The sequence below is a fragment of the Balaenoptera borealis genome (assembly GCF_965194805.1).
Source record: "Balaenoptera borealis genome assembly, chromosome: 12".
In the NCBI taxonomy this organism is placed as follows: domain Eukaryota; kingdom Metazoa; phylum Chordata; class Mammalia; order Artiodactyla; family Balaenopteridae; genus Balaenoptera; species Balaenoptera borealis.
The window spans coordinates 88,316,422-88,330,588 of record NC_138869.1 but is presented as its reverse complement, the minus strand read 5'-3'; the positions used below and the strand labels follow the sequence as shown (position 1 = coordinate 88,330,588).

At 40.3% G+C, this 14,167-nt stretch overlaps 1 protein-coding gene across 1 annotated transcript; it reads left to right on the top strand.

The window, feature by feature from the left end:
• The first annotated feature begins 81 nt into the window (after positions 1–81).
• Positions 82–9,056, top strand: HMGN4 (high mobility group nucleosomal binding domain 4). Its single transcript, XM_082346817.1, has 3 exons — positions 82–193; positions 289–574; positions 7,290–9,056. Exon 3 carries the CDS (start codon positions 7,368–7,370, stop codon positions 7,638–7,640), a length of 273 nt encoding a protein of 90 aa, XP_082202943.1. The 5' UTR covers positions 82–193; positions 289–574; positions 7,290–7,367; the 3' UTR covers positions 7,641–9,056.
• The last annotated feature ends 5,111 nt before the right edge of the window (positions 9,057–14,167 follow it).

The window sequence follows — 14,167 nt, the reverse complement described above, 5'->3', positions numbered from 1 at the left end:
TTGCTGGGACGAAGCGGCGGGGCGGGGCGGGTGGGAGGAAGTGAGGAAGTGAGGAAGTGGGAGGGAGGGGCGTGTTCTGTAGGGAGAACTGTCGGCAGAGGAAGAAGGTTCTTATGGAGTTTCCGTAGTGTAGTGGTTATCACGTTCGCCTCACACGCGAAAGGTCCCCGGTTCGAAACCGGGCGGAAACAAGGTTTGTTTCTTTTTTTCCCTATGTGGCTTTTCTTTAAAAATCCATTTATTTAAAAAAACTCTGCACGCCTCCTTTTCTTGTCTCTCTTGCCCCAGGCTGTGAAGCGACGCTGCCCCAGGTGGGTCCGGAGCCCGCGGCCCCGGAGGCGGACACACGCATCGCGAGGGGGAGAACCGGGCTGTCCCCGGCTCTGCAAGGCGGCCCGACGCCCGCAGCCCCGGAAGCGCATCCTCGCCTTGCCTTCCTGTTCCCGGCAGCGCCCAGCTCCGGGCGTCTCTTCGCTGGCCCACTGTCCGCGCCGGCCCTGCCCCAGCCGAGAGCACCTGCGCGGCAGGCCCGCAGCTGGCAGCCTCGCGCCCCTCACACGGCCGCGAGACTCGGGTGAGTACCTTGGGGGCCTTAGCGTGCGTCTCCGGAGAATGGGGGTAGTCCCGCCGCCCTCCATAGATTTGGGACCCTCCTGCGATCTGGCCCTCGTCGTGATTAGGTGACCTCGGGCTCCCGACATTTCCACCTTGCTTTCCACTCTCCAGAACAGCTGCAGTGGCTCTCCCGGGCTTCGAGTGTGAATCTCTGGGAAAAGCGGAAGCCGGGAGGTGAAGATCGCAGGCCCTTCTGGCATAAGTCCCCACAGAGACTCTAGGGCAGAAAAACGGGAGGCGAGGAGGGGATTTGAAAGCTTTGGGCCAGCAGGGCCGTGGCCTGGAAGAGGTCGTGGCGGGGGTGCTGGGCTGCCCTGGCCTGGGCTCTTTCTCGCCTCCCCTCCCCAGCTTACGAGGTGCCCCCCTCCTGAGGGGACACCGAAGGGCTGAGTCTTCCTCCGCTTTGGCCTTCTGCTCTTCCTGTCAAAAAGAAAAAAAAGGATCCCAAAGTTAAGAAATGGGGCAACTGTGGATTTTGCGTACTGCCTTGAAGCTTGAGAAAGGTCACTGACAGCACTTGTTTAAAATCAGGACTTGTGCCCTGGTGTCTGGCCTCTTACGTCTGTTTCTGACATGGCCTGGTTCCATGTTAACTGGATCTATCAAACGCTTTTCTGGGAAAGAACTCTTGATATAACACCAAACAGCCTCAGGTATATTCTCAGGATCTTCTTCTTAGATGTATTATTATTATTATTATTATTATTATTCCTATTTCTAAGAGTTAGCCAAGCCTAGTCTCTGAGATCGCATTGCTCCAGCTTCCCTCAATGACTGACAGGAATGTGATTTTTTATGGCCATGAGACAAGAAAGGGCAATCCTTACCTAATAAACTGTTTTCCTCCCTTCCTCCCTCCCTCCCTCCCTTCCTTTCTTCCTTTTTTTTTTTTTTTTACAGGCAACTTGTATAGGCATCCCTTCCCCAGCCCTATTATTCCTCCATTTTCATACCTTCTCTGAAAGACCCATGCTTTTATCATCTTGTAGTTTCCCTTGTTAGCAAGACAATAAGTTTGGCAGGTGCTCAATGCAAATTTGTCTAAGACATTTTCATTTAAAATTCCCTCTATAGGGAGACGCAAGAGGGAGGAGATATGGAGATATATGTATATGTATAGCTGATTCACTTTGTTATACAGCAGAAACTAACTCACCATTGTAAAGCAATTATACTCCAATAAAGATGTTAAAAAAATTTTTTTTAATAAAAAAATTCCCTCTATACCACTCAGAAATACAGTGAATACATTTTTAAAGATGTTAAAATTTTTTTAAAAAATAAAAAAATTCCCTCTATACCACTCAGAAATACAGTGAGTTAATGTGGTGCCCTGCGAGGAGCAAGGGTCTCAGGGGCCCAGGAGGTGATGGGGATTTGTCCTCTCCATCTTTCTCTGATGCCAAGGGGCAGGAATACTTTAGCTGGGAAGCTGAGTGTGCCCCACGCCAACCTGTTGCAGATGGGTGACAGTTTGTTTGAAGCTTGTGGCTCTCTCCTTCTCTTTAAACCAGGTGTGTTCTGGCAAGATGAAGCAGCAGCCCTACCATTTTAGACACTCTGCCCTTTCTCACCTTCTCCCACTATCCCTCCCTCCCTCCCCCAGTCTCCCTCATTTAACCTCAAATGGAAGCTGCTCACCTTGTCTGATATTTTCTTTGAAAGGTGGAGAACAAATAGGCCCTGGGGAGTGACTGACACTGTGTGACCTCTTGCTCCTGTATAGCATTGCACCTTGAATAGAGTCTTTTATTTGTTTGTTTTTTTACTATATATCCTCTATTCTCTCCTTCCTAAGCTTGGTGTTGTAATCTTCTTCCAAGTCTTCTCTCCAACCCCAAGGCACTATCTTGCCATAAATAAGAGGCAGAGAGAAGAGGGTGGCCTTCTGGCTTTGGGGTGGCTAAATTGAGACTAAAACCCAAGTTAGAACAAACTCCTTGGAACCCAGTTCAGTAACAGTCAAGGGAGAGAAAGGACGTTGCTAAAATGTGCCTCTGCTGGGGATGGCGTGGGAGTGTGTATTGGATGAGGTGGGATTTGGTCCTTGGATACTGGAGACAGACTCATGGTGAAAGAGAAAAAAAAACATGGAAAAAAAATTCTGAGAGCTGGGCAAAACATCAAAATTAATCTAATCTGAGATGCGTCATAGGTCATTGAGATCTTTATACTCTTTCCTTCTGTATTAGTTTTCTAGGGCTGCCATAACAAAACGTCACAGACTGAATATCTTAAATAACAGAAATTTATTTTCTCACAGTCCTGGAGGCTGGAAGTCCAAGATCAAGGTGGTGGCAGGTTTGGTTTTCTTGCTGTATCCTTACCTGGTCCTCTCTCTGTTTGTGTTGTCTGTGTCCTAATCGCCAGTATGACATTAGTCATATTGGATTAAGACCTACCCATAAGACTTCATTTTACCTTAATCACCTCTTTAAAGGCCCCATCTCCCAGTACAGTCACAGTCTGAGGTACTGAGGGTTAGGACTTCAACTTATGAATTTGCAGGGGGTGGGACACAGAAATTCATCCCGTTTCTGGGGACAGAGATTGATGTGTTTTGTATATTATTGAAACAGTTTGGGGAATTCCCAGAAGTTAACTTCGCAGAAGATTTTAGCATACCTGCATCTCCTCATCTTACTAATCATTTGCATATTTTTATTGTAGAAGAAATACATCATTTGCTTTTTATTTCTCTATTAGTCTTTTTTTTAGGCTATTTCTGTCAGTACATTTAAATTTCATAGGTCTTTTTCTAAAATTAAAAAAATTCAAGTCTTCATAGGTAAGAAAAGGACTTTAAGAAATGGATGTTCCCTCCCCCCTTGAGGCTGTTAAGAGGAATACCTTTCCACATCCTAAAACCAGCAAGTTCATTAAATGAAGAGTTAAACTGAGACTTTCACAAGAATTTCAGTCCAGTTCTTTACAATATGAAGACATGTTGTTCAAAAATTTCACTAACTTGATTTGTTGTCTGTTAATATAATTTTGCCCTGGAAAGTGTTATTTTAACAAAAGGGAATCGTTAGATTCCTAAAACTTTTAAAATTGTTGCCATGTCTTGGGAAAATAACCTCAGTATCTGTCTTGATAATTTCTTGCCTCATTGATAAACCTCTGTGTTCCCAAAAGTTATATACTTAAAAGATTTATCTGCCACTCCTGAAACTAAAATAATATTGCACATCAACTATATTTCAATTTAAAAAACTATAAAATTTTTAAAGTAAAAAAAAAGTCTTTAAAAAAAAGATTTATCTGCCAGTTAATAATTTTTCTTTTCATTCACATGCATGATAGAATATTTGTAATCCTATGACTTATATATTTTATTACCTAACAAATTATTATTATTTTTTTAATTCTTAAAATGTATTTGTTTGTTTTTAGTTAGTAGACTTTATTTGTTTAGAACAGTTTCAGGTTTACAGAAAAATTGAGCAGAAAGTACAGAGTTCTCATATATTTCTTCTCCCTCTACCTCAGTTTCTCCATTATTAACTACTTGCATTGGTGTGGTACTTTTGTTACAATGGATGAGCCAATATTTATACATTATTATTAACTAATTATTATTGTTAACTAGTTATTATTATTATTTACATTAGGGTTCCATGCTTTGTATACAGTTCTATGGGTTTTGTCCAGTGCATAATGTCATGTATCCACCATTACAGTCAGTAGCATACAGAATAATTTCATTGCCCTAAGAAACTTCCCTGTACTCCATCTCAAATAATTTCTTTTAAATTAACACCACTGTGTGGTGAGAGCCTCTCCCTCCCCAACCTCCTTGGCCTTCATGAAAATGAAATAACCTTTTATCCCACCAGCCCTTTTTCATTATTTGTGCATCTGTCTCTCCTGTATTTGTAAGGTCAGCCACCTGTTCTCCTGATAAGCTTCCTAAATGTGAGTTTCAAGGAACTAATCCATATTCACATACTCAGATCCAGAATCCAGCTAGTGGCCTCTTTTCCTTGAATTTATCTTTATTGTCACCTGCTGTGTTTGGGCCTTTGACACGTGCCGATCGTGGTTCCCCTGCTTGGGATGGACTGCAAGGGATCTAACATGAAGACCGAGCCTAGGAAACAGACTGTGAGCATTCCCAGGGCAGGACATGGGCTAAGAAACACAATTTTGGAGTGAGATGGAAGAAGAATGGTATGGAGTGTCCATTGTTTAGGGAGGTGTGTCGTAGAACAGAAGCTCACCCTTTGGTTTCCTCTCTCATTCTCTGGTAACAAAAAGGCCTCTAAGAATATATGCAGATTGTTTAGGGTGACCTTATTTATTGTCCAAGTTGGCACACTTTTGAGAGTAAAAGGGAGCATTATTAATAATATACTAGGGCAACAGGCGCAAAACAAGTCACCCAAATATTAGACCAAATGATTTTCATGCCGTAAAAAATCTCTCAATATGGCTTTCTTCATGGTAAGAACAGCTGTCTTTTCCTCCCTGTTCCTTTCTGGACACACCATTACCATACCCAGAGTTGACCTTTGTGATCTCTGGCATCCTTCTCAATTATTTTCTTTACACATTTTTTTTTCTTCATTGTGTTCGATTTCGGATAAAACAGCAATAACAAAAAAAAAAAACAAAACACTTTTGTTCTTTAAGAATTGTCCAAACATTTCTTTAGTGGTGCATTTGGGAGAGGAGTAAACTAGGCATAAATTCATGTAACATCTAGGGAAAGATGTCCTCGGGAGCGAGCAGGTTGGGTCTGGCTGGGTCAGCAGAATTGCAGGGTGTCTCTGTGGCAACCGGGACTTTTGGACCCACCAGTAATTTAGAATATTTAGAGGCAAGGCAAGAGCACAGCAGGGGAAGAGAAGGGCCCAGCTAATTTCTTATTAGCTTTTCAGTGAACTACTGTTCAACATGAGATTAGAACTGTTTCTCCTCTCAATTTTTAATCTCTGTTCCCAAAGTTCCTTACAAGGTATCAAGGGAAATAATGACTGATTCAAGGCGCACTCCCACTTTGGTTCCTTCCCTCTTCTTTATACTAACTCTCATTTCTCCCTCTGTTCCATGAGAAAGAAGGAAAACTGCAAAATTTCCAGAAATTCTAGTCATAGTGGAAAAATGGGGGAAGAATAGATAATGAAAGTAGATAGAAAAATAGATAATAGATAATGAAATTATCATATAATCAAATTATCAAGTGATAATTTGATGTTTTAGCACCATTTACAGGTGGTTGCCTTTGTTAGCCGAAGAACATAAAAATCAAATCTAAGGTTGCTCAAAAAAAAAAAAAATCTAAGTTTGCTCAAGGACCATGTTTGCCCATTCTATCTAGATGGTGAGGTCCAGCAAAAACACAAAACAAAACTCTGGAGCAATTTAGAGAAAAGATAATTTTTTTTTTTCTTGAAATAAAACATTGTGGAGTAGGTCAGGGCATAGGGTTACAGACTTCCCCAGGAAACATCTTCAGGGGTGGGGCAGAAGGTGTGAGTGGCTAGTTTTGTCCCAGAGCTTTAAAAATGTCCCACAGTGTTTGAATGCCAGCCATGGACCCGGGTCCTAATTGCCCCAAATCAAAATAAATCACATCTATTTGTGTGCCCTTGAATCTGTGCTCGGGGCTACGCACCTTCTTAAAGTGGTTTTTATTCTTGAGCAGACACATAAAATTACTCTCTGTAAAATACAGAGAATAATGGTGTATTACCCCTGTGTTGTTCCCCACCCGCCTCCAGTTTAAGGAAGAGAACTCCCATTCCCTCTCCAACCACCATCCTTTTCTTAATTCCCTGAGGTGACTACTGTCCTGATTTTTATATTTATCTCTTGCTTTTTTGACTACATACTTGTAGCCTAAACAAGTCATTTAGTTTTACACTTATAAATGGATCCATACTGTAGATCCATTTTGTAACTCGCTTTTTTTTGCTCAACATTATGTTCTTGAGATTCGTCCATGGTTTTGCATAGAGCTGTAATCTATTCATTTCTGCTGCTGAATAGTATTCCCTTGCATAGGTATTACCAAAATGTATTTATCTATTCTATTGAAGGACCCTGAATGGTTTCCAGGTTTTTGAAATTACAGGGTTGCTAGAAACATTCTTGTAGGGGTCTCCTATGCACAGCTCCAAGAATTTCTCCAGGTAAACACCTAGAAGTGAAATTGCTTTAAATAATGCCACACACTAATTTACACACATATAAACACACACCCTAGCAGTGTATGTGTTTTAATTGTTCCACATCTGCTGAGCCCTTAATATTGTCAGACAATATAGTTTTCACCAATTTGATGGATGTGAAATGTTATGTCCTGTGATTTTTGTATTCATTCCCATATTACTAATGAAGTTGACTTTTTTTTTTTTTTTGCTTATTCACCATTCATGCTTTTTCTAAGAAGTACGTATTAACACTTTTGCCCATTGTTTTTAAATTTTCATTTTGTCCTTTTCTCATAGATCTGCAGGAATTCTTTACATATCCTGGACTCTCATCTTTTGTCAGTTATATGTATTATGAATATCTTTTCCCCAGCTTGTAACTTATCTTCTTACTTTTTATGCATCTTTTTGCTATATAAAAATTACTAATTTTAATATAGTCAAATTTGAATTTTAATGTAGTTAAATTTGTCAGTCTTTTCCTTTACGGTTTACACTTTTTGTGTCTTGTTAAAGAAATCTTTCTAGGAGCAGTGAGGAAGACAGAAGAACCGCTTGGGCTGGTAAAGCCATCTGCCAGGCACTACTGCCACCATGCCCAAGAGAAAGGCAAAAGGAGATGCTAAAGGTGACAAAGCAAAGGTGAAGGAAGAGCCACAGAGGAGATCGGCACGGTTGTCTGCTAAACCTGCCCCTCCAAAACCAGAGCCCAGGGCAAAAAAGGCCCCTGCAAAGAAGGGAGAGAAGCTGGCCAAAGGGAGAAAGGGGAAAGCAGAAGGCAACAAAGATGGGAACAACCCTGCAAAAAACCGAGATGCCTCCACAGTCCAGTCACAGAAAGCAGAAGGCACCGGGGATGCCAAGTGAAGTGTACTTTTTTGATAGCTCTGTACTTCTAGTGACTCTACTGTTTGAAATACTATTTTTTTTAAATCAAATTTTGTAAAAACGTAGATTTTTTTTTTTAAGTTATGTTGTTAGCACACAAGACGCTTTGTTGTTATCTTTTGTGGAAAGGGCAAAATAACCACTAGTAGAATGTTTCAGAAGCTGGATTGAAATGGGGGAAAACAGAATTTTCTATCCTCATATTTGAAGATTATTCTTGGTTCCCAGGAGAGATTCTCTGACATTCACACATGACAGCCACTATGGCTCAGAAGCCTTACCGTGTGGGGAAGCAAAACTTCATGTCTTCTCCTTTCCTGATGCCATCAACACATCCTTGACTTTCTGAAACCAAGAGTCATGATGCGGCCTTGGCACCCCTAGAATCAGCTGCGTCAGGTAACAATACTCAGGATTTCTGGTGATGACATCAAGATGGTGTTGCTCAAAAGAGCCAGGATTCCTGTTTGTAGTTTGTGGATCATCTCATTAATAACCCTGGAGTTTTTAGTTCCTTTCCTCCATGTCAGAGGTGACCTGTGAAAAGCTCTTATATGCCTCATGTGAAATATTCACCCTTTCTGAAAACTTTTCCTGTTCATTGCAGCAACAGACTTTGTTGACTTTTTGGAGATGGGAGTTTGAAAGTTGTAAGATGTTATGGATTGTCACCCATGTCCTGCTGGAAGTAACTATTTTTGAAAAGTATCTTATAAAGCTGGATACAAGTTGGCTTCATGGGAGGGGAGGGATCATTTCCTACTCCAAGTCATAAAGATATCCTTTACTGCCTTGTAAAAGTTTTATAGTTTTGCTTTTCACATTTGTCTTTAGTCTTCCCTGAACTGATTTTTGCAAAAATATGAGATAGTAATTCAAAATAATATTTTTCCATATGGTAAGTGGTTGTCTCAACCACTTGGTTGTCCCAACTTTTCTGAAAAGTTCTTCCTTTCCCCACTGATCTGTAATACTGGCTCTTTTCATAAATCAAGTTTCTTCTGCGGGGGGGTCTGTTGATGGTTTCGATTCTGACTCACTGGTCAATTTGTCTAACCTTGTGGCAATACTATACAATCCTGAGTACTACAACTTTAGAAAAAGGTCTTGATATCTCAGGACAAATACCACCTCCACCTTTAACATCACCACCAAACTTTTCTTCGTTGGAGTATCTTGGCTATATTCTTAGCCAACTGCTTTTCCATACAACTTCTAGAATTAGATTGACAAGTTCCAAATCAAACTAACAAAAGGTGGAATTTTTATTGGATTTGTATTGAATTTATAGATTAATTATAATATTGAGTCTTCCGATCCGTGAACATGGTGTAATTCTCCATTTATTTAGGCTTTCTAAATGTCTTTCAATAAAGTTTTATAATTCTCCATAAACGTTTTCTTTTGTTAATATTTCTTAGGGACTGTACACTTTTGGATGTTACTTTATATGGTATGTTTTTAGTTGCTACATTTTCTGTTTTCAGCTAAAGTTGATTTTTATATTCAACAACCTTGCTAAACTCATTAATTCTTAATGTCTGTATATTCTTTGGGGCTTTCTACATAGATAACCGTATATTCTTTTTGTTTTGTTTTGTTTCTTCACAGTCATTATACCTTCTTTTCTTTTTTCTAGTTCTAGGCATTGTCTAAGTGCTGGAGGTACAACAGTGAACAAAACAAAGTCTCTGCTTTCACCAAGCTTATACTCTAGTGGGGGAGGGTGTAGAAGATGCACAAATTTATGTGACAGGGTGCTTTACATAAACAAGTGTAAGTGGGTGCTATTTAGATAGGGTGGTTAGAGAAGTCCTCTCTGATGAGATGACATTTGAGCAGAGCTCTTAATGAAGTAAAAGAATAAGCTTTTAATGAAGTAAAGGAATAAGAGAGGTGACTCTGAGGGGAAAACATTCCAGCAGAGGGAAAAGCAAATGCAGAGATGAGGTGAAAATGTGTTTGGCATACTGAGGAAGAACAAGGAGGCAGAAGTGGCTGAATTGGCGTGAGAGAGGGTAAGAGTGAAAGTTGATATGATTGCAGAGATGAGGTGAAAATGTGTTTGGCATACTGAGGAAGAACAAGGAGGCAGAAGTGGCTGAATTGGTGTGAGAGAGGGTAAGAGTGAAAGTTGATATGATTGCAGAGATAGCCAGGGGCCAGAAAATGGAAGATTCTCCACATTGTCACTTTTCTCTGAAAATGATGGGATGCCATTAGTGTTTTGAATAGAGAAACCACACAATATAAGTTATCAGTGTGTGTGTGTGTGTGTGTGTGTATGTATGGCTGATGCATGGGCAATAGGGTGTAAGGGGGGAAAGAGTTGAAAGAGAAAGACCAGTTAGATGGCTGTCACAACTGAATTACTGGAAATTCTACTTTGTCCTGCAATATTACCATCCTTCCTCTGCTCAACTATTCCCATCCCATTTTAACTGGTAAATTACAAATATTATCTGTGCTTTCTCTTTGCCAAACAATAGAACAGGATCAAAGATAAACATTCCCTGTTGTCAAGAACCCAAAGTCAAATTCAGGAAAGTCACCACTGTGTGCTTGGTGTTGGGATAATACTGCAGGAGGCCCTGACTCTGATGCCAGAGCATGAAAGGGTATTAGGAAGCACTTTCTGAGGCATAATTGACACCTAAGCAGCAAAATGAAAAGAGAAGTTGGCCAAGCAAGGAGTGGGTAAAAGGCTTCTAGTAAGAGTAGTAACATTTGCAAAGATGTTAAGAGAATATTGTGCATAGTAGGTGTTCCATAAAGTATTCTTGAATCAAAAAAAGTTTAAATGTGTAACCAAATAAGTTATATTGGGCTTTTTACAATAATAAGGTATTTCTCATTAAGTGCTAATTTGTTTGCCAAACACTGTTCTGCTCAGTGATTTATAATACATGCATAATTTTATTTCCATGACCCTATGAACTGAATCATATTACTATTCCCATTTTTATATTTAGTGAAACTGAGACAGAGATTAAATAATTTGCCCTGAGATCATACAGTGAGAGTAAAATCCAGATTAAGACCCATGTCTAGAACTCCAAGGCCTAGAAGGCTCCTCATTGTTAAAAAGATCATTGGTATAACCTCAAAGGTAATCCATCCAAAAATATATTCGGTGTTTCTGAGTAAATTAAGGAATTTCCCAAGATACCACTAGAAAACAGTCAAATGTAAGTAATAATATTCTACAAGCTAAACAGTTGTAATTTCCAACGAAGAAGATTAGTAATGCAAGGACAATAAATTCCAGGGGAAAAGTGGTCATATGGAATTTAGAATTTTATTGTATCTCTAGCAACATAAAGCTAGAAGGGATATTATTTCTGTACAAGGATGATAATTTTTTAGACAAATACTTATGAAGTGGAGAAGAACAAATTAGGAAATTATAAATTAGCCTTTAAATCTGTCTTGCCCACTCTTCTGATCCGTTTGGCATTTACATTCCTATCTGTAAATTCATAAATTAACATTCCTGGTTTATTAATACTCTGAGAATTTGGGTGTCTGACATGAAACAGCCTGAGTGATCCAGAGTTTTCAGTAATCAAATTTCTGACCATCAGAATTGAGGCATTGGTCCCGGAAGAGTTGGAAAGAAGAGGGAGGGAAACATTTTTCGTATCTGCCCTGTCCCCTCCTCGTTCTAGTCTCAACAGTGGTCACTGTGCTCCTTGGGAAACGTACGTCATTCCCGTGCAGCCCCTGCAATGGCTTCCACCCGGGGTCATGCAAATGACCTACAAACGCCGTACTTGAACTGTCCGCAGACGCGGCCAGACGCGCACCCCGACGCCCCGCCCCTGCGGCCGCACGGCGCCGGGACACACTTCCGAGCCCTTCTAGGCCGCCCCGAGGTCCGCGCTGCTCGGAGTCGCCCCGCGCCGGCCCGGCTGAAAGCTGGGACCATGAAGTTCTTTCCCTGGGTTGCTCCTCAGACCCTTCGCAGACCTTGCTCGGGCTTCCGGTCCCGGTCTCCAACCCCGAGTCCGCTTCAGTGAAGTCTGGGCCAAGGGCGTTGCCAGCACCCGGAGGTCGCTGCGGGCGCGGGGCTTCTTAACCTTTTAGGTGCCTGGGAGCCCTCTGGCTTCGTGACGAAGCCAATGGAGCCCTTCTCAAAGTATATTTTAAAAAGCATTAAAATAGGATAAAGGAAACGAGTTGTACTACAGAAACAGTTATCAAACAATTAAAATAATTTGCGGTATAGTAACACGTGTGCTTCTTCATTAATATATTAAATACTAAACATCAAGACCCGTCTTATAACTACTGTAACTTCGAAACAGTTAAGGATGAGATATTTGTAACATACTTCATATCTCAAATATGGGGTATGAAAATGTAACTTTTCTTAGTGACAAAGCCGCAGGTACTTATCTTCTGACTGTAATTTGTTGCCAACATTCATCCGTGGAGGACATGCTAAATTTCAGTTAGAGGTTAGAGATATTAAAAATGTAATTTCTTTTTCCTATCCAAGTTCACCAGTCCCCAAGTTAAGAAAACCTGCAAAAGTGCTTAACACAGTGCCTGGCACAAAGTCCCCTCTTGACATGTAGATATTAGTAATTTTATTAGTACTTTTCTCGCATCTGTTCAAATTTCTTTTAGGTGACCATGATGAAGTTAATCAAATGAACTCTTGAAGGAGCACGAAGATAAATCAAGAGTTCAACCCATTAATTCAGTCATTTTTTTTTTAATTATTTTTTATTGAGGTATAACTGACATAATATTGTATTAGTTTCAGATGTACAACATAATGATACGATGTTTGTATACATTGTGAAATGATCACTACAATAAATCTAGTTAACATCCATCACCTTACATAGTTACAAAAAATTTTTTTCTTATGACAACTTTTAAGATTTACTTTCTTAGCAACTTTCAAAGATGTAATGCAGCATTATTAACTATATTAATTTTAGTTAATAACATATAACATATAAAACTAAATATATGTTATATATGGGTTACATATATATAACATATATTTTATTTTATATATATATATATATATATATATATATACATATATATATAAATTCAGTCATTTAGATGTGAGTTCTAAAAGAGTGCTGTCTGCACACTCCAGCTGAGGTATAAAGGAAAGAAAAATGTGAATTTGGTGGTTGTAGGGAGTGGGGGGTTGGCAACTCGAAGAGAAAGAGAGGACGACATGTTTTTAAGGATTAATTCCTTGATTTATCCAGCAAATATTTTTAGAGCTTCGATTATATGCCAAGACTACAAGGCAGGCCCAAGGGCCTTGTCTTCACCAGAGAGCAATGGTACTCAGCTCCCAGAGACAGAGAAAAGGCTCTCCCATCTGAAGGAAGAGTAGAAAAAAGCAAAAGTGAAAAGCTCCAAAGTTTGACTCCATCGTTTCTAGACCATCCATCCTTGCAAGGAAAGACTCAAAGGCTGCTTTGCCCAAAGGATTTAGCTCTAGGCATGACCTTTGATGAGAAGACCTAGTAAGTGCCCATATCCTTCCACAACCCTGCAGCCACAGGTTAAGTTGAGGTAAGATGAAGCATAAGAGCAAAGAAGTAGGTTGTGGGGAGAAATACATCAGAGGCACAGCAGTTCAGAAAGGTCTTTCTCTTGCAAAGGATTTCAGTTTTATCCTGCTGATCTTGAAAGTTTTAGCCCTGGGGAAAAGCCAGATCAGATTTGCATTTTACAAAAACCTCTGTGTCGTTGGCCTTTGTATGGTTGAATTAGAAGGAGGATATTGGAAGTGGAGGTTTCCCGCCTGTAAAGTATACTGCTTTATCCAGGCCTAAGAAAAGGACTTTCAGGAGGATGAGGCAGAACACATGCCTCCCTTGCTAAAAAAGATAGTTATAAGACAATTGCAATGCTCCTCACACGAGATGGCAAGAACTTGAATTTGGGTGGTAGGTTGGGAGCAGAAATGGAAAATGTTTCACAAAATTCCCTGCATCCTCCCTCTTAAGTATTTAAAAGGTAGACTTAGTTAGGGATTGGATATGAAAGAGTGGGGTAAGGGAGGGAAAGGAGTCTGAGAAGGGACCCTAATTCCTAGCTTTGGCACTTATGTAGACAGTTGTAAAACTAACTGAGAGAAGGAATATACGAGAGAGAAGAGGAGAGGGGATAGACTGATGAGTGTAAAGAAATGTGAAAGTTCTGAAATTTACCCAACTTGCGAGCTCAGCTTGTTAAGTTAGCCTGCCACACACAGTTTCATGGATGCTGGTTCAACTCACGAGACTCCTGGGTCAGAGACAATGCACAGTTTATTATTCCAGGAATAGCAATAACCAGATTATCAGCATACTTTCTCTGATTCCCCGCCTCCAGTTTCCAGAGGGCAACACATGACATCTGTACATTCAGTGGATTGTGTTACAGGACAGAAACCCTGAACCTGGGGATCCCAATTCTTTAATAATGAGCAGTAAGCATGCCTGCCTGTTGCTCTGGAGAGAAACATTATCTCTGTCTTCCAACAG

What these genes read in the sequence shown, in the direction of transcription:
- HMGN4 (XM_082346817.1), top strand. Translation starts at nt 7,368, where the DNA reads ATGCCCAAGAGAAAGGCAAAAGGAGATGCTAAAGGTGACAAAGCAAAG.